Raw genomic sequence first — 20218 nt, forward strand, 5'->3', positions numbered from 1 at the left:
TTCCTCTTCACGTACAATTCCCAATCTCCACAGCATCCTGGCATCATATACTTTTCCAGGGTTTCCCACATTTGTATCTGCTTCTGTTGTCCACTAAGCTTTGAAGAACAAATGAAGAGTAACCTTTTGGGTTCATATACTCATGCGCCCCTTTTGGAATATGGATACCGCCAATGGCCCATTTGGCAGAGTTTGGAAACCCCATTCTCTCAAATCCAGCTATTTCTGGAACTCTTCTTATGGCAACCTTCCGTAGGTAGATTACAGTGTTAGTTGCCTCACAAATCTGCAAAACCATGACCCCAACAATGGACTTTCCATCCCCAAAGTGGTTTGCAGGGGACTTATAGGTGTCTGGTGTTGCCAGCTTCCACAGGGCAATACCCACTGCTGCACTGGTATGGCTTTCCTGAATCGAGTGTTCTGGCACTGGAGGGTTGGTGCAAGATCCTCACACAGCTCCATGGAGGTCTGTTTTCTCATTCGAAGTTCTGAAATCACTGCTGGTCCTCCCAGGTTTCTAAAACAATGTGATCCCACCACACTGGGCTGGTTCTCCTGCACCAGAACCGACAGTCCATTCAGGGGCATCCATGGCAATAGAGGCATTCACCACATCTTATTCCACGGGAGTGAATTGTCAGACACTGAAGGTCAGCTGTCTTCGACGTGTCAGAAAGTTCTGCCCAAATTCCATCCAGCATCTCACTGATTGCTTACTCCACTGCATAAACATTTTCCTGCGATAAGGAGCAGGAGCAGAGCCACATCATCATCCCATTGCTCCATGTCTCCCACCCCAGTGTTGCAAGGAATAAGAGTGAGGGGAGATGTGATCATGAACTGCTATTGACAAATGTGTGAAGGCAGGGGACAAACACCCAGAACACAAAGCAAAGAGATTCCCAGGGTGTCTCCCTATCTGCACAGAACCTGGGATACCACCCCTAAAATGGTATCACTGACGTTGATAGCGTGGATATATGTATACGTGTGTACACAGCGTTAGACCTGTGTCCAGCACAGCATATGTGGACACTCGGTGCTTGTATGGGAAGCACACATGAACACATACATGGTCCAGTAACCAAGTAGGCCTGCCAGTTAAACATAACCTTTGTTTGGATGAACTCAGTCTGAGTCTCTTTTGTATCTTTTTCCCATCAAGATTTATGATTGGTTATTGTGACCTTTTATACATTTTCATTCACTTTTTACAGTTGCGCTCACAATTACGGAAAATGTGTAGGCCCAATTATCCCAACAGGTCTGACACAGAGTTTTACTTGCAATTAGGAAGTGGCTTGGGAATAAAAAGACCTGAGGCAAAATTGAAGGCATGCCCACAGACATAATCTGTCCATGTTTAGGTGTGCAGCGTGCTTGTCTGTTGTGAGTGGAAGTATTTAGTTCTAGATTGCATCTACAGTGTGATACAAAATGTACCTATTTATAAATTGTTTATTGAAAAAACTATTTAAGAGTTTCATTACTCTATGCCCTGGTCTACATGATGAGTTTAGGTCGAATTTAGCAGCGTTAGGTCGATCCGTCCACACGAACAAGCCTGTTTTGTCGAATTAAAGGGCTCTTAAAATCGTTTTCTGTTCTCCTCCCCAGCAAGGGAGTTAGTGTTAAAATCGACCTCGATGGGTCGAATTTCGGGTAGTGTGGACACAATTCGACAGTATTGGCCTCTGGGAGCTATCCCAGAGTGCTTCATTGTGACCGCTCTGGACAGCGCTCTCAACTTAGATGCACTGGCCAGGTAGATAGGAAAAGCCCCGGGAACTTTTGAATTTCATTTCCTGTTTGGTCAGAATGGTGAGCTGATCAGCACAGGTGACCATGCAGAGCTCATCAACACAGGTGACCATGCAGTCCCAGAATTGCAAAAGAGCTCCAGCATGGACCGAACGTGAGGTACTGGATCTGATTGCTGTATGGGGAGAAGAATCCATGCAGGCAGAACTCCGTTCCAAAAGACGAAATGCCAATATATATGCCAAAATCTCCAAGGGCATGATGGACAGAGGCTACAATGGGGGGACACAGCAGTGCCGCGTGAAACTTAAGGAGCTCAAGCAAGCCTATCAAAAAACAAAGGAGGCAAACAATCGCTTTGGGTCAGAAACCCATACATGCCACTTCCATGATGAGCTGCATGCAGTTCGGGGGGGGGGAGGGGCCCTACTACTACCCCACCACTGTTCATGGACACCTGCAAGGGGGGACCCTCACACAACAGGGATGAGGAAGATGAGGAGCAGGAGGTAGTTGAGGATAGTGCACAGCAGGCAAGTGGAGAATCCCTTCTCCCTGGCAGCCAGGAACTGTTCATCACCCTGGAGCCAAAATCCTCCCAACCTTCCCAAGGCGGGCTCCCGGACCATGAAGCCGGAGAAGGCACCTCTGGTGAGTGTACCTTTGTAAATATAATAAAGGGTTTAAAAGCAGCGTGTTTAATGATTAATTTTCCCTGAAGACTTGTGATGCATTCGCAGCCAGTATAGCTACTGGAAAAGTCTGTTAACGTGTCTGGGGATGGAGCAGAAATCCTCCAGGGACATCTCCATGAAGCACTCCTGGAGGTACTCTAAAAGCCTTTGCAGAAGGTTTCTGGGGAGGGCAGCCTTATTCCGTCCTCCATGATAGGACACTTTACCATGCCAAGCCAGTACCAAGTAGTCTGGAATCATTGCAGAACAAAGGATTGCAGCGAATGGGCCCCGGCTTTGGTGGCATTCAAGCAACATCTGTTCTTTATCTCTCTGTGTTAGCCTCAGGAGAGTGATATCATTCATGGTCACCTGGTTGAAATATGGGAAATTTGTTTAAGGGGACATTCAGAGGTGCCCGTTCCTGCTGGGCTGTTTGCCTTTGGATGAAAAGAAACCATCCCTGCTGTTAGCCATGCAGTGGGGGGAGGCCCATTCATGCTGAGTCATTTGCATTTGGCTGACAGGGATCTTCCCTGATACTAGCCATGCGGTGGTGTGTGTGTGAAGCGATCATCCCAGAGCATTGGAGAGAGGGGGGTTGGGTTGCGCTGCACATTCACCCTAAAACCGCAGCTCCTCCTTTTAAATGGCCAACCCAACGGGCTTTGCTTGGTATGGGAAAGGAGGGCGCTGCTATTTGAAACCATTCCCACATGTTATGAAGGTTGACGAAGCCGAAACCCTTTGCCTTACCATGGCTGCCTGCAAGCCAAATTCTGTTGTCCAGCCGAGCGTGTGTGATGTCTCACACCAAACCGGCAGGCACTCAATATAAGAGGCAAAATGTGACCAAAAACCCGCCCCCTTGGTTGACTCTACTTCAAAATTGTACCAAAAGCACATGTGCTATGTAATGTGAATCGCTTGATTCAGTGTGAAATAGTCTTCCCTTTATTCTCTAAAATGTATCTTTTTAAATACTACTCTCCCTTTTTTTCCTCCTGCAGCTGCAAATGTTTCTACGCTCCCTCTATCATCTCCGTTCCAGAGGCTAGCGCAGATGAGAAGGCGAAAAAAATGCACTCGCGATGACATGTTCTCAGAGCTCATGCAGTCCTCCAGCACTGAAAGAGCTCAGCAGAATGCAGGGAGGCAAACAATGGCAGAGTCCAGAAAAGCGTTAAATGAATGAGATGAGAGGAGGGAGGAGCCCGATGAGAGGAGACAGGATGCAATGCTGAGGCTAATGTGGGAGCAAACTGAGATGCTCAGGCATCTGGCGAAGCTGCAGGAAAGGCAGAGGAGCACAGACCGCTGCTGCAGCCCCTGTATAACCACCTGCTCCCCCAAGTTCTATATCCTCCTCACCCAGACACCCAAGAATGGCTGGGGCTGGGGGGAGAGGCTACAAGCACCTAGCTACTCCACCACTAAGGATTGCCCAGCAACAGAAGGCTGGCATTCAATAAGTTTTGAACTGTAGTGTGGCCTTGTCCTTCTCTCCTCCCCTCATCCACCACCCCACCCGGTGCTTCCCTCCTCACCCACCCCTCCCGGGCTACCTTGCGAGTTTTCCCCCTATTTGTGTGATGAATTAATAAAGAATGCATGATTTTGAAACAATAATGACTTTATTGCCTCTGAAAGTGGTGATCAAAGGGGTGGGAGGTCAGTTGGCTTACAGGGAAGTAGAGTCAACCAAGGGGGTGGGTTTTCATCAAGGAGAAACAAACAGAAGTGTCACACCGTAGCCTGGCCAGTCATGAAACTGTTTTTCAAAGCTTTTCTGATGCGTAGGGCACCCAGCTGTGCTCTTCTAATTGCCCTGGTGTCTGACTGAGCGTGATCGGCCACCAGGTGATTTGCCTCAACCTCCCACCCCGCCATAAATGTCTCCCCTTTACTCTCAGAAATATTGTGAAGCACATAGCAAGCAGCAATAACAATGGGAATATTGGTTTCGCTGAGTTCTAACCTAGTCAGTAAACTGCGCCAGCAAGCTTTTAAATGTCCAAATGCACATTCTACCACCATTCTGCATTTGCTCAGCCTGTAGTTGAACAGCTCCTTACTATTATCCAGGATGCCTGTGTATGGCTTCATGAGCCATGGCATTAAGGGGTAGGCTGGGTCCCCAAGGATAACTATCGGCATTTCAACATCCCCAACTGTAATTTTATGGTCTGGGAAGTAAGTTCCTTCCTGCAGCTGTTCAAACAGACCAGAGTTCCTGAAGATGCAAGCGTCATGCACCTTTCCCGGCCATCCCACGTTGATGTCGGCGAAACGTCCCTTGTGATCCACCAGTGCAGCACCATTGAAAAATACCCCTTGCGGTTTACGTACTGGCTGCCAAGGTGGTCCAGGCCCAAGATAGGGATATGCGTTCCGTCTATCGCCCCACCACAGTTAGGGAACCCCGTTGCAGCAAAGCTATCCACTATGACCTGCACATTTCCCAGAGTCGCTACCCTTGATAGCAGCAGCTCAGTGACTGCATTGGCTACTTGGATCACAGCAGCCCCCACAGTAGATTTGTCCACTCCAAATTGATTCCTGACCGGTAGCTGTCTGGCATTGCAAGCTTCCACAGGGCTATCACCACTCGCTTCTCAACTGTGAGGGCTGCTCTCATCTTGGTATTCTTGTGCTTCAGGGCAGGGAAAGCAAGTCACAAAGTTCCATGAAAGTGCCCTCATGCATGCGAAAGTTTCACAGCCACTGGGAATCATCCCAGACCTGCAACACTATGTGGTCCCACCAGTCTGTGCTTGTTTCCCAGGCCCAGAATCGGTGTTCCACAGCAGGAACCTGCCCCATTACCACCATGATGTCCAAATTGCCAGGGCCTGTGCTTTGAGAGAAGTCTGTGTCCATGTCCTCATCACAGTCATGATCATGCTGTTGTCGCCCCCTCGCCTGCTTTTGCAGGTTCTGCACATACTGCAGGATAATGCGCGAGGTGTTTACAATGCTCACAAGAGCAGTGGTGAGATGAGTGGGCTCCATGCTTGCTGTGGTATGGCATCTGCAGGACAGCAGGAGAGCAGAGTTGCAGCGGAAGCGGTGGATGACGATGGATGCCACGAGAATAAATATTTATACAGAACAACGAGAGGACCTGAGAGGTGGAGTCATGGCACCAGGAGAGCAGAGTTGCAGTGGATGATGACGGTTAGCAGTCGTACTGCACCGTCTGCTGACGGCAGCACCCAGGACACAACAGCAGCAGTGACTGTGAGCTAAGCTGAGCGGGCTCCATGCTTGCCGTGGTATGGCATATGCACGGAAAAAAGGTGCGAAACGATTGTCTGCCGTTCCTTTCATGGAGGGAGGGGCGACTGATTGTTGGATCATATTAAAGAAGTTCTGTATTAAAATCACAAATGAGTTTGATTCCCCATAGTTTAAATTCCAGGGTATTAAGAGGTCTCTTGGTTTTTGGTACTGTTTCTCTCTCTCTCTCTCTGTGTGAAACTTGCAAGCTGCTAATTATGTTAGTACATTCTAAGACAGAATCTGTTCTCAAAGCAAGTCTTTGTAACAACAACTACTCACAAAGAGAGAGATTCAAAGCAACACTCTGTAACAGAAACAGCACCCAGAGACTCCCCGCCCTTTTGTTATATTCATCTCGCTTTGTTAACAATTGTGATTAAAATAGAGATAGAGGATGTATGTGAATGGATGCTTGGTGTGGATAATAATTGAATGATCAGGGAGGTGCCAGCATAAGAATCCAGTGTCCATCAGCTGAAGAAGGCGTCAAGTGGAAATAACCAGAGGACCCCCGGAGGGCAGACTGGAATCCACCCAATTGCCTCAAGGATGGGAGAACCAAAGAACAAGATAACATCTGGCAGCACAGAGCCGTCAGGAATGTGCCATCTGTTACTTGATTAAGCAACAGCATGATGAAGCAATTCCCATAGACTGGCATAGGAAGAAATTCCTATAAAAATGGACTCTAGAAAGTGAGAACTTTGGGGTCTGATTCTGCAAACCAACTTCCAGGAGCATCAGATGTGCATCTGACAAGGCCCTGCTCCTTCCTCACGTCCAAGCCACCTGGCCAGTGGCTTGGCATGAGCAACTCTAAGGCCGGTAACTATGACAACAACCTTGCAGAACCTGTGTGTGTGTGTGTGTATGAATGAATGTGTGAATAAATATGAAATTGAATGGAATGTTACAGCTATAACTAACTGCTTACTATGATTCTTTCTGTATTCACAATAAATGTGGCATTTTGCCTTTTCCCCTTTGATAAGATCCTGCTGGTTTTTATTTTATTGGTATAACATGATCACGTGTACCCAGAACCACCCTCGACAATGTTTTTGCCCCATCAGGCATTGGGAGCTTAACCCAGCATTCCAATGGGCGGCAGAAACTGCGGGAACTGTTGGATGACTTACGGAGTGGTGCACTGTGTGGGTAGCTGATGCTAGCACGGTAGTGAGGACATACTCTGCCGAGTTAATGCACTTAGTGGGGACATACACAATCGACTATATAAAATCGGTTTCTAAAAATTGACTTCTATAAAATCGACCTAATTTCGTAGTGTAGACATATACCTTAAGAATAGACTCTTATAGGGTATCTGTCTTCATAGCACTTGAAAGGAAGCAAAGAAAGGCTCCCCAGAATACTGAACATGTCAGTTTATAAACAAGACTAACATGGTAATGACCTTAAGTGGCAACGTAAACAGATTCCATGGGTAAAGAGAAAGACAAGGGGAATGTGAGAAAGAAGGGATGTTTCCTGTAGGTCACAAGCTAGAGACAGACAACACATTCTCTAGTTTAGAAAAGTTTTGAAAACTGTTATAAGTTCAGAAGAGCACAATAAAGGAACCAGTAGCTCCTTTGTTGTGAAAGGAGATTAGAGAATTAAACAAAGCACAGTACCTGTCAAGGTTCCTTCCCCACTCTGAACTCTAGGGTACAGATGTGGGGACCTGCATGAAAGACCCCCTTAACTTATTCTTACCAGCTTGGGTTAAACACTTCCCCAAGGTACAAACTTTGCCTTGTCCTTGAACAGTATGCTGCCGCCACCAAGCGATTTAAACAAAAAACAGGGAAAGAGACCAGTTGGAGACGTCTTCCCGCAAAATATCCCCCCAAGCCCAACACACCCCCTTTCCTGGGAGGCTTGAGAATAAACAAGTTGAACACAGACCAACTTGGGTTTCTTAGGACCCTAAGAACCCAATCAGATTCTTAAAAAACAGAACTTTATTAGAAGAACAAAACAAAGATAAAAGAAACACTCTAAGATTAGAATGGAAGATAATCTCACAGGCAGGCAGATTCAAAACATAGAGAATCCCTCTAGGCAAAACCTTAAGACACAAAAACAGGAATACACATTCCTCCAGCACAGCGAATTTTACAAGCCATTAAACAAAAGAAAATCTAATGCATTTTCTAGCTAGATTACTTACTAACTTTACAGGAGTTGGAAGGATTGCATCCTTAATCTGTTCCCGGCAAAGGTATAGCACAGACACAAAACCTTTTGTCCCCGCTCCAGATTTGAAAGAATCTTGTCCCCTCATTGGCCATTTTGGGTCAGGTGCCAGGGGGGTTACCTTAGCTTCTTGACCCTGTACAGGTGAAAGGATTTTGCCTCTGGCCAAGAGGGATTTTATAGCACTGTATACAGAAAGGTGGTTACCCTTCCCTTTATATTTATGACAATAAAATTTGTAATGTTTCAGAGGTGATCTGAGATGAAATCAGGGCAATACAAGCAAATCAGTAAAACGGGATGAGTATGTTGCAATGGAAAGAGAGAGACTGCACAGTGAGAGAACATGGTGTGTGTGTGTATACATAATATCTAAACACACACACCCCATTAAAAAAACCTATGGTAAAAGAACATGGCTGTTGCAAAGTCAAGCAGCTAACAGTTAGGAAATGCCAGACTCAGATTATCCATGCATACAGTCGTGTGTATGCCTTCTGGGTGTCTTTAATTCCATGATCACATAATATTTATTTCCACGGGACCCTCATTCAGTGCACAGGATGGACAATGTTCACCATGGGCATTGGGAAAAGTGGGAATGGGCAATCAATCAAAATGGGCCAGATTTCAGTGGTGTTGCAACCTTGTACACCAGGTTGCAATGCCACTCACTCAAATATGGCCCAGCTGCCCCTCCACCTTGCCAGCTGGGTAGGTGATCCACTGTTATGCCCCCCCCCCTTGTTGCATCCCTGTTGAGTTCAGGTTTTCAAAAGTGGGGGGACATGCTCCCCTATTTAAAAAGTGGGGGGGGCAATGACACTTTCCCCACCGTGGCCATCTCCAGTGGCTACGATGTTCTCTAACTGGGTAGTTATTTAAACATTTTTTTTTATCGTCATTCAATGTGTGGCCTCAGGCCTTATTTGCTGCATGCTATTCAAACCCTTCTCTGAATTCAGAATGACTAATTTTTTAATGGACTTTTCTATGTGACTAATGGACTATCAGTATAGTATTGGAAAGCTTCCCAAATATGAATCAATTTACCTTCACACCACCCCTGTGAAGTGAGAGGGTGGTATTATCCCAATTTTACACGAGCAACAGAGGCAGAAAGATTAAGCCCACAGTTGCCAAAAGTGTCCAGTAATATTGGCTGCTCTATTGCAGTGTTCTGCTGAACAAATACAGTAATATCGCAATGCAATCTGTAATATATCTGGACTCAGCTGCTGAAAGCAAGTTCACCTGTCAAGAGCAGAAAGATGGATCTACTAAAGTCTAACAATCTTACTTATCTTGAAAATTCTATCTGTGCATGATCCACTTACTTTCTCCCCCAGCTCTGGGACCACGTATTGCACAGAGTAAGATATTTTTCTCTTTCCTAGGATTATTTATCTGTCTTACACCATAATTGAAAAATTCATACAAAATCAGTACATCAAAACTAGCAAACAGATATAATAAAACAAGAATACCACTTCACAGTACAATAAAATAAAAATCAATACACAGCAAATAAGGGCTACTTTTGAAGTACAGACATTACTTAAAATTCATAAGCATCAACCAAAGTTTCATAAACCTAAGATAAGGAAGCATCTCATATAATCAATAAATATTTTTTCTCCCCAATTCTTGAGGTCATGCTTGAAAAGTTCTTAGAGGAAAAAATTACAGGCTCTTTCTGTCCTGAATGTACTCCTTTCCTTTATCTGCCAGCCTACAGAACTTTATTAATAAAGGCTAGATCATTCTTTTCTTAATGATGTAATAAATTCACACTTTAGTCAATGATATATACTTTTCCAACCTACCTACCCTGCAGTGACACCCAGAAAACATTATTCCTTCTACTTTAAAAAAAAATACTATCCACTCCATATGAAGCCAACAGATGTATTAATTAATGCCTCACCAGGGTAAGTATCTTGCAAAATAAATAAAGTATTAATTTTCAAGACTTTAGTCATATTAATGTATAGTAAAATATAAGATCTGGGAAAATTATACACCAAAGGCACACTAAGAACCGCATTTATCAGACAAAAATACCTTAAGCCTTGAAACAATGTAGATGAATATTCTTGTCCCCAACAAATTCTACTGAGGTGAAGATAAGTTCCTTTGTCTACCATGTTTGTTACCTCCCACTGCCCCATGACAACTCCACTGCCTCTCTTTACCCTCTCTGCTGAGTCCCCTAAATAATGTCCCACATACTTAAATTTCCACAAACCTTCAGTCAAAAGTGCTCTAAATCAACCTCTTCTTCCTTCTCTTCTTGACATATGCTGCCATCCAGCCCCTTCCCGAATTTAAGCTCATTCCCTATTCTTCCAACATACCCTTGACTCAATCTGTGTTTCAGCTACCAGTTTTCTTCTGTTGCATCTGCATTACAGTCCTGATAGAATCTGACAGTCCCTCTGCATTTCCTCAACACTCCCCCCTCCACATGCACACAGTGGACCCACTACCCAGGTGTAAGAAAACATCTCTCAAAGTTAAACACAAGATCTGCATCTCACACCAATTAGTTACTAACTCGTTGTAGTGTTCTGAGAGCTAATAACTGTTTGGAGGCCTGATTCCTTGTGCCGCACCATACAGAGTCCAAATGAATCTCTCTGACTTCAGCGAAAGACAGCCATGAGCTGCAGGGAGAATTAAGTCTCTTTTTCTCTTAACATGAAAAATAAACTTCTGATTATTATAAAGTCTGCAAATTAAACCAAAAACAAACACACACACACACACACAAACACCCCCCCTCTACTGCCCCCCAGCATCTGAACTGATATTTGAAATGAAAATAAGTAATATTCTTTTATCTAGGAAATAAATGGCAGTTACAGGGTTTCTTTATATTTTACCAAGGTACGTTTTTGGAAGTCTTGCCATCTTCATCATCCCTTCATGGATATTTCTTGATTACCTCAATAAAAACAATCCCCCCCCCCCACGTATTCCACGACAAAAAGTTTTGTTTGACTACCTTGAATGCATGTGGAACACTTGAAGGTTAAATATTTAACCTTTTCACTATTATTCAGCATTGAAATTGTATGTTATCAATAAAATTAATTACTGTACTAACTGTAGCATTCATGAAACTGCTGGAATTAATAAGACACTGTTCCTTGTCTGACTCATTATAATCACAGCTACTTATTGCCAGGCCAATGAAAAAGAGCTGATAATTCATCAGGCTTTTTATATTTTTATATGTCATTGCTGAATGCTGTGAATTCATAATTTACAGTGGTATTCAGCATGTACCATAGTCTCTGGTGTCAAGTTGTCAAGTTTATACTGTGGAAATTTACATTGCTGAACTGACAAGAAGAGTCATGAAGACTAGGCATGGAGTGAAACTTCATTGGTGAAAATACTAACCACTAAATCCGGGACAATTAAGCAGCCAGAAAAACAATGTGGTGCACAGAGGTCTAATGGTGACTCACTTTACTTCCCTCCACTTATGCCAAACATTACCTTTGATTTGTGTGAAATATGTATTATGCTTTAATGCCAATATTTTTGGAGAAGAGATGAAAGTAAATGTATAAAAACCTGCAGAACTCTCTCTCCACTTTTCTCTATTACTGTTACTTATCCTGATCCAGGTATACCACATTTTGAAGATGAAACCAGTTTGGAATCTTGGAGCGAGATGCGGGAATTTGACTCAACAGAAATAAAGCCGTTGCAATGAGCAAATATTTTTTCAACAATAACAAACCTTTATCAAGATAAATCAAAAGCAGGTAACAATAAGAAGACCAAATATAACAAAAACCCTTCCAGCTTTGATATTAATCTACAACAGTGACCAGGCATATTTTATTCAATATTATTGTTGCCCTTGCAATTAAAAATTGAGACCTGCAGACAATTGTTTGTTGGTTTACTATACCAAAAAAAGGTTTCAGATTCATTGAATTTGCTATTGTGCTAATGAAAATGTACCACATCATGGCTCACAAATTTCAAATTTAATCAAGGACATGGCATTTTAGGATGAGTGTTTTACTTGAATTCATTTCAAATTATAGTTTAAAATTGCCTTTTTTCCCCGTTCAAATTTGACTTTTTGCAAAACATTTTTACTTACCCCCAATCAGCATTGTGCAAATGGAGAAAATCTTTTCTGCATCAGTATTGGCTGAAACATTTCCAAACCCAACACTGGTGAGACTGCTGAGAGTGAAATAGAGGGCAGCTATATAGGCACTTCTGATTGACGGGCCTCCTAATGTATTATTGCCATAGTAAGGAGACTCTATACGTTTCCCCAGCTCATGAAGCCAACCTGAAAAGTAAAGAAAAAAAGTCCAGTGAGAAACAGCATAACGAAAGCCACAGATTCTGTGAGATAAATGTCATACTTTTTAAGATTTAGGGCACTGGATTCTACATATGATTCCAAGAATAAAATGAAGATTAAAGCTCCAATACTGCAAACACTTACAAGGTGTTTAGATAATTATGTTCTATGCACGTACTGACTGTTTGAAAGACGGAAACATCTATCTGCTCCACTCCATACAGATCAGTAAAATTAGGATCTGGAGAAATTCCTTTAGGCTGAAAAATTACAAAATAGGCAATAAGCTTTAAGCATGAATTCTAACACTTGTGATAACATTTTGTGACTGTTTTGTGACTTTGTATTGGTATCTTGCAAAACAATTCAATCAAGTCTCTGAAAACAGACTATTGAGGGTCATTACTACTCATACACTGGACCAGCCACAACTGCAGTCTCTGTTTTCTTGTGCTACTGCCTCCTCATTGCCTGTAGGATGCTAGCTACTCCAAATAGAGGGAGGGGAGAGGCAGGGAGAAGCATACGTGTAGCCTTGCCACCACACAGAGGTGAAAGTAAGCCGGTATGCCCCGGTATGGTGTACCGGCAAGAGCCGGTGAGCCCTACCGGGGTGGATCGGCTTCCCCAGGCGCAATTTAAAGGGAGCCCCCTGCCAGAGCCCTGGGGTAGCGGTAGCAGGGCTGGGGCGGCGATTTAAAGGGCCTGGGGTGGTAGCGATGGCCGAGCCCATAGCCCTTTAAATCGTCCCCGGAGCCCCGCCACCACTTCCCCAGGGCTCTGGCAGGCTCCGGGGACGATTTAAAGGGCCTGGCAGGGTAGTAGCGGCCGGAGCCCTGTCCCTGGAGCCCTGTCCCCGGAACTATGGGGAAGCAGTAGCGGGGCTCCGGGGACAATTTAAAGGGCCCAGGGCTCCGGCCACCGCTACTGCCCAGGGCCTTTTAGCCCGCTGCCAGAGCCCCTGGCTGCCGCTGTTACCTTGGGGAGGGGGAAGGAGGCACTTGCCGGTACAGGGTGGGCCGGGGCTGGCTCTGACCTTCCCCAGCCCCACCCCTTCTGCCCAAGGCCCCGCCCCTTCCGGGGGCCAGAGCCGGCCCCAGCCCAGGCCCGTACCAGTAAGTCCCTAGACTTACTTTCGGCCCTGCTACCACCTCTACATAACCTAGCAGGATTATCAGGATGCATAGGTGGAAAGCATGCTGCACCTTCATAAGGTGGCAGTGCAGAACGACTTAAGCCTTGTCTACACTGGCAAGATTCTGGGCAGTAAAGCAGCTTTCTGTGCTGTAACTCACGAGGTGCACACACTGCCAAGCCACTTAGTGCGCAAAAACTGCACAGTTGCAGTACAGTTAAAAAAGCACCCTGACGAGAGGCGTAGAGCTTTCTGCGCTGGCCTTACAGCACCACGATAGGCCAGTGTAGACACCCTGATCGATTACAGCCCTGCAATTGGCCTCCAGGAGGTGTCCCACAATGCATATTCTTGCCTCTCTGGTCATCGGTTTGAGCTGTACTGAATTGCCCTCAGGTGACCAAACTTAAATTTAAGGAGCCCCTACCCCTTACATTCCTTGGGAATTTTGAAAGTCTCCTTCCTGTGTGCTCAGTGATGTGTGCAGTGGTCTCAGTGCATCTTTCCAGGTGACCATGTCTGCTCCATGAACCAGACGATCCCCCACTTGGAGCAATGCCGAGCTGCTGGACCTCATCAGCATTTGGGGAGAGGAGGCTGTGCAGTCCCAGCTGTGCACCAGCCATAGGAATTATGATACCTATGGACAGATTTCACAATGCATGACAGAAAGGGGCCATGACTGGGACACACTGCAGTGCAGGTCAAAGTGAAGGAGCTATGGAACGCCTACCAGAAGGTGCGGGAGGCAAATCACCGCTCTGATGCTGCGCCCATGAGCTGCCAGTTCTACAAAGAGCTGGATGCAATACTTGGTGGCGACCCCACCTCCACTGCAAAGGCCACCGTGGATACTTCAGTGGCTCGCATGCCAGTTGAGAGTGGCCTGAGCGAGGAGGAGGAAATCTTGGACAAGGATGTGGAGGGGGAGGGGACCCAGAGGCAGAGGATCAATTGGAGGTCAGAGATGCATGCAGCCAGGAGCTCTTCTCTACCCCGGAGGAGGCTAGCCAGTCACAGCTGTCAGAGGTTGGCGAAGGACAAACAGGAGAGGAATTTGGAAGTGGCTTTGATTTTGGGAATTGATGAAGCGAGTTTTTGTGGGCAGGAGGGTTGCAGAAGGCAGGCTTATGTCTGTATGATGTGCGTACCACCACATGCCTAGTCTGAGCGCCAGAACAGGGTGTTGATTGACTCCCTCACTTCATGTGAATCTGCCTCAGCGATCTCCACGAAACTCTCATGCAGATACAGGACAATCTGCTGCTGCAGGTTCTTTGGCAGAACTGCTTTGTTTCTTTCCCTATTAAGGGTAACTTTCCCACACCACTCTGCCGTCACTGGCAGGGGGACGACCATTGCTGCACACAGGCGAGCCACATAAGGACCAGGATAGAAGCTGCAGGCTTGAGGAAGACCCTCCCTTGATTCTCTGCTCACTCTCAGCAGCAAGATATCTTCCATAATGAACACAGCCTGTGGAAAATGTCAGGACAGCAATGATTTTAAGGAACCCTCTACAGTGCTGGCTCTCCCTAAGAGCCACGTGCCCAGTGGACAGTACAATCCTGGAACACTGATTTCCCCTGCCCCTGTGGTTTCTCACCCTTTTGGGGGTCTTGTGCTTGCCTGGGTAGCCAGTTAGTGACAGGTATGTGAATAGTGGCTGTATTTTAAATCACTGAATCAGTGGTCTGTGCGTTGCAAACAATACTGCTTCTGTAAAATGTTGCATTTTGGCTTCACAGATAGGACCTTGGGAGCCCAGCCTCCTCCTTTGTTATTGCCGGCTGAACAGCTGCACAGAATTAGAAAGCGGCTACGAAAAACTAAAGAGGACTTTCTGGGTGATGTCATGATCAGGAAGCCCATTGCTGCAAAACCATCCACGATGTTTTGCACATTGCTCAGAGTCACAGTGCTGCATAGCAGGAAGTGATTAACGGCCCTGCACACTTGCATGAAAATGGCTCCTATGCTGGATTTCCCAACTCCAAATTGATTCCTGACTGACCGGTAGCAATCCATTCACTTCTCCACTGTCATTGAGGCTCTCATTTTGGTGTCCCTGTGCTGGAGGGCTGGGGCGGGTTCTGCACACAGATCCAGGAATGTGCCCTTGCACATCGAAAAGTTCTGCAGCCACTGCTCATCACCCCATACCCGCATGGCAATGCGATCCCACCAGCTGATGCCTGTTTCTTGGGCCCAGAACTGGCGCTCCACCATCTCCAGCTGCTCCTTGAGTGCCACACCAGCAACCTCGAATTGTTTCTCTGTCCCACAGCGATCTAGCCTCCAAGGAATTGTCATATTCCCTGTGGCTCCTCTTGCACCTCTGCAAATGCTTCAGGATCAGGCACCCCAGGCTTGCAATGCTCACGACAGTAGTACAGAGCTGTGCAGGCTCCATGTGTCTGTCACAGATGGTGGACAGCAAGAAGGGATGCAGGAGTTTGCAGGGATTTTGAAAAGAGGTGCAAAGTATTATGAGATGCAGATGAAATTATGGGATGGAAAGCACTGCATTATGGAAGTTGACCCCAGGATCCCAGTCATGCCAGCAGGACTCATTTCAGCCCCATGAGGCATTGCAAAAACTTTCCAAAACACCCTGCACTGGATGGTGGCGAGTTTCACAGTAGGATACCTACCCACAGGGCACTGCACTCTGCACTGATACAAGCACTGCTGGTGAGGACACGCACCGCTGACAAAAGGAGCATGGTGGTCACATGCACAAGCGCTGTAACAACTGCAGTGGCAGTATGGCAATGTAACTTAGGTTGACGTAATTGTATAGTGTAGACATGTCCTTCGTATTCTTTGGTGAGCAACTTTCAGCTCATCCACCTTGTCATTATTAGGACTCATGCTTGGCGAAGGCCGTAGAATGCCAAACCTTTTCAAACACTGCTATTCAGGCTTTCCTAGATTTCTCCAAATACTCCTTCCAGAATCCAAAAAGTCAAAGCACATCAAACACCTCTCATCCCCACTATCCTGCCTTCCAGTGAATCTATGATTAGCTAGCCCAGAAAATAAAAAATAATACTGAGAAAGTGTATCACCGCCAAAATGACATCTCTGAGGCATCTTTCCAGGCTCTAGCGGACCCAGCTGGATGTTTCCTAAATCACACTCCAATCTCCAAAAGCAATACTATCATGTGTGTACGTTAGATAGTGTGCTTTATCAGTGCTATACAAGTTACTTAATGAAACTGATAGAACAGAATCTTAGAAAATCACATTCATTATAGTGAACTTTTGTATCACACTTAGGATCAGATCCTGGAGCCCTTACTTGCAGGCACAGTATCAGTCCCTTAATAAGTGCACAAAGGAGATATGGATACATTAAGTTCATATAGCAAATAAACTGTGTGGTTGTAGAAACAAAAAAATTGCAAAAGTATATTTACTTACTTTTTCACATTAACACATTAAAGTAAGTTAAATAATAAAATCTCTACATTGTCCTATTACAACAAATGTAAGTTATTAGTGCCATTAGTAATTAATATTAGTAGGACATCAGATAAAATATTTTGTGCGTGGTCTTAGTTTTATTCAGCATCCAGCAGTTTATGGGGCTATATTAATGTGCAGTAACTCAAGTTAACTGTGAATGTAACAGTCATTGAATTAAACATAGACTTTGGGGAGTCAGCATTTGTCCCTTAAAATAGCTTACTCTGATTCATCGAAGTCGTGCTTTTTAAAAACACTTAACTAACTTTATCTGATAGCTTGATTGGGTGTGAAATATAGTAAGTACAGAGAGTGTGCACAAAAATCATATAAAGATCTTTAGGTGACAAATAAGGCTTGGGGAGGTTGCAATATTGGCCTTGAGGAGTATAAGAAAGCACTGAGAGGGCTAGGTGCAGCCAAGTTATTACTGCAGAAGTGAGAAGCGTCAAAAAGTGGCAACATCAGCAAAGGAGTGAGAAGCAATCAGGGTGGTAGAGGAGTGTGACCATGTGTTCTCCCAGCATGCACCCTCCCTCCCCCATGGCGTGGATCGATAGGGCAGTGGCTCTGTCTCAGTTTTTTTCTGGACTTTCAGCTGATAATCCAGCCTCCAACATCTTCCAGGCTGAGGAGACTTCGTCCTCTGGCTAGATCACATATAAGCCACCCCCCTTCCAGGGTACCCAAAGTCCAAAATAAACACAACAAACTTTTCTCTTTCCTTAGGGACAGGCAACAGTCTTCCTCAGTTCCTGACCCCAGTGAGCCTTTTCTCTCACAAGGAGAACTCAGGGGCTGCTCTCCCTCCAGGCCAAGCAGCAACTGAGCTGGTCTCTCCTTTTTTAGCTTCTCCATTGAAGTCAAACACAGTTTCAGATGTTGCAGGGTGGGGCTGATTGGGCCCCCAGCAGCCCATTAATCCTTTCCTGGTTCAAGGGTTTTGTACACTGCACTACAGGGAGCATTCGGGTGAGTTGGATGGAGGATCTAGGAAGGCCAAAGAAAGTCAAAGATGCCAGAAGCAGCACAGTAACGAAACTCATATGTTAAATCTTGCAGCCCTTACTCAGTCCAACCATCCACTGGCTTAATGTTGCTGCTAATAATAAAATAATAATAGTAAATGATATACTAATGAAATATGCAGTGTTGTTGTAGCTGTTGGTCCCAGGATATTAGAGATACAATGTAGGTGAAGTAATATCTTTTATTGGACAACTTCTGTTGATGAGAGAGACAAGCTGTTGAGTTTACACAGAGCTCTTCTTCAGGTCTGGGAAATGTACTCAGAATTGTCACAGTTAAGTACAAGGTGGAACAGATTGTTTAGCATGAGTAGTTCACACACATTTCCAGGGACCATTCAAGGTGAAGTGGCCTGTTTACTCCCCGCCAGTCTTGGGGGTGAAGGGGGGGAGATAGGGGAGGAGGGAAAGGCAACTGGGGGAGGTAGTTAGTGGGTTATACATTGTTGTTATAAGCCATAAATCCAGTGTGTCTATTCAGTCCATGATTTTTGGTGCCTAACAAAGTTATGAATTTAAACTCCCTGATTCGTCTTTTGAAAGTGCTTTGCGGGCTTCCATGGAGGATGAGCAGTCACTCGATATCTGACCTATCAGTCCTTAGCTACACAACGCTTCCAATACCCGAGCCTCAGAGCTTAAATTCATAACCTTTTGCAGATTTAGAAAGCAAGGCAGTGGAGAGAAATGTAGCACCTCACAAAAACCAAAAAGGTGTCTTGAGAAGGAAATCTTGCTGTTCAGCTAAGAAAGTTGGCATGTAGAAAGGAGATCTATCAAAGTCACTTCCCACTTCCTAGATCCTTGTGAACTCTGAAACAAATATGCAGAGCAACATTTAGTGACTAGAAACAAGAAATGGTAGGCCAACTCTTGGTACTTGTTTCTTTTACTGCCAAATCAGGGGAAACCAAAATTAAAAGATGGAATTATTGATACAGGCTATTAATTAGACTATCTCAGAGGATGTAATTTCCATTATTTTAGTCATAGGAATTCTTTTACCTTAGGGGAGACCAGGAGCAAGACCAAGCAAAATAATCACAATTATTAACCATGGCCACTAGATTAGCCAAAAAGAAAAAAAAAGGCAAACTAAAACATTAAACAAAACAAACACATGATAAACTGATTACTTCTGTTACAAGCTCTTCTGTATGTCTCTATATGGAGAGCATTTAATAGAGATTATACTTTGGAGAGTGGACTGCTTTTGGGGATGTTCTTCATTTGGTAAATTAAGACCAAAGTATATTGTTTCCCAGAATTATTTTGAATCCAGTATCTTCTTAGGTATTTTAACACTATTTATGATTGGGCAAAATAATTTGTTTAAGAGCCAGGGGTTAATAAATAACCAGACAGTTTATAGTTGGCAAAAGTAGCAATCTTAACTAAATCCTATGAAATTGAAACAAAATATTTTAATCCGTTACTTAGAAGAAGCCATTTAAAGATCTGACTTAACACAAGTCAGTTACAAATATTAAGAATCTTAAATCCAATTATTTCTCTGTTTACCAGTGTTTTGCCCTGGTCTCCACGAATACACAATTTAGCCATCTGGAGATTAACAGAAGAAACTGTTAGCATTTTAGGTTACCACAGTCCCATATCCCAATAAAACCATTACAAGAGTTTGAAAATCTAATCCCTGGGCAGTGTCTTCATTAACTTCCTCTCACCAAACCATGTTGAAGTCTTTGGAAGATGTTCCTTGGATTTGTTTCTTCTTGAGTCTTTGTGTTTTTCTTAGCTGTCTGTGGCAGCTTACTTGTGGAGATGGACAGGATGAATTGTGGAGTGCTTGCTATCTAAGCAGAGGGCATATGTGAGAGAAAGGGGGGTGCTCACTTCATAGTTTTATACTTTTCTCCTTCCTGTTTCCATGAAATCATAGGAAAACACACCTCTTCAGGCTTGTTTAGATTCAAAGCTGGATGCTGTTATTCTTTCACTGGCTCTATGGCTTCACAGGAAATCCTTAGGAGCCTCTTCATCTTATGAATGTTTAGTCCGTTAATGCAGTGGTTCTCAACCAGGATTACGTGTACCCCTGGGGGTACTCAGAGGACTTCCAGGGAGTGCATCAACTCACCTACATATTTGCCTGGTTTTACAACAGGCTACATAAAAGCACAAGTGAAGTCAGTACAATGATTTGTTTATACTGCTCTGTATACTATACACTGAAATGTAAGTACAATATTTATATTCCAATTGATTTATTTTACAATTATATGGTAAAAATGAGAACATAAGCAATTTTTCAGTAATAGTGTGGCTGTGACACTTATTTTTATGTCTGATTTTGTAAGCAA

General features: G+C 44.5%; 1 protein-coding gene across 1 annotated transcript in view; it reads right to left on the reverse strand.

Annotated features, from left to right (window-relative positions):
* The window catches only part of KCNH8 (potassium voltage-gated channel subfamily H member 8), a 369341-nt gene that overhangs the window by 78242 nt on the left and 270881 nt on the right, over nt 1–20218 (reverse strand). The window contains exon 8 of the mRNA XM_077809313.1: nt 12049–12246. Coding sequence (XP_077665439.1) covers nt 12049–12246 — 198 coding nt within the window. The remainder of the gene's footprint in view (nt 1–12048; nt 12247–20218) is intronic.

Source organism: Eretmochelys imbricata, chromosome 2, assembly GCF_965152235.1.
Source record: "Eretmochelys imbricata isolate rEreImb1 chromosome 2, rEreImb1.hap1, whole genome shotgun sequence".
NCBI classification, from domain to species: domain Eukaryota; kingdom Metazoa; phylum Chordata; order Testudines; family Cheloniidae; genus Eretmochelys; species Eretmochelys imbricata.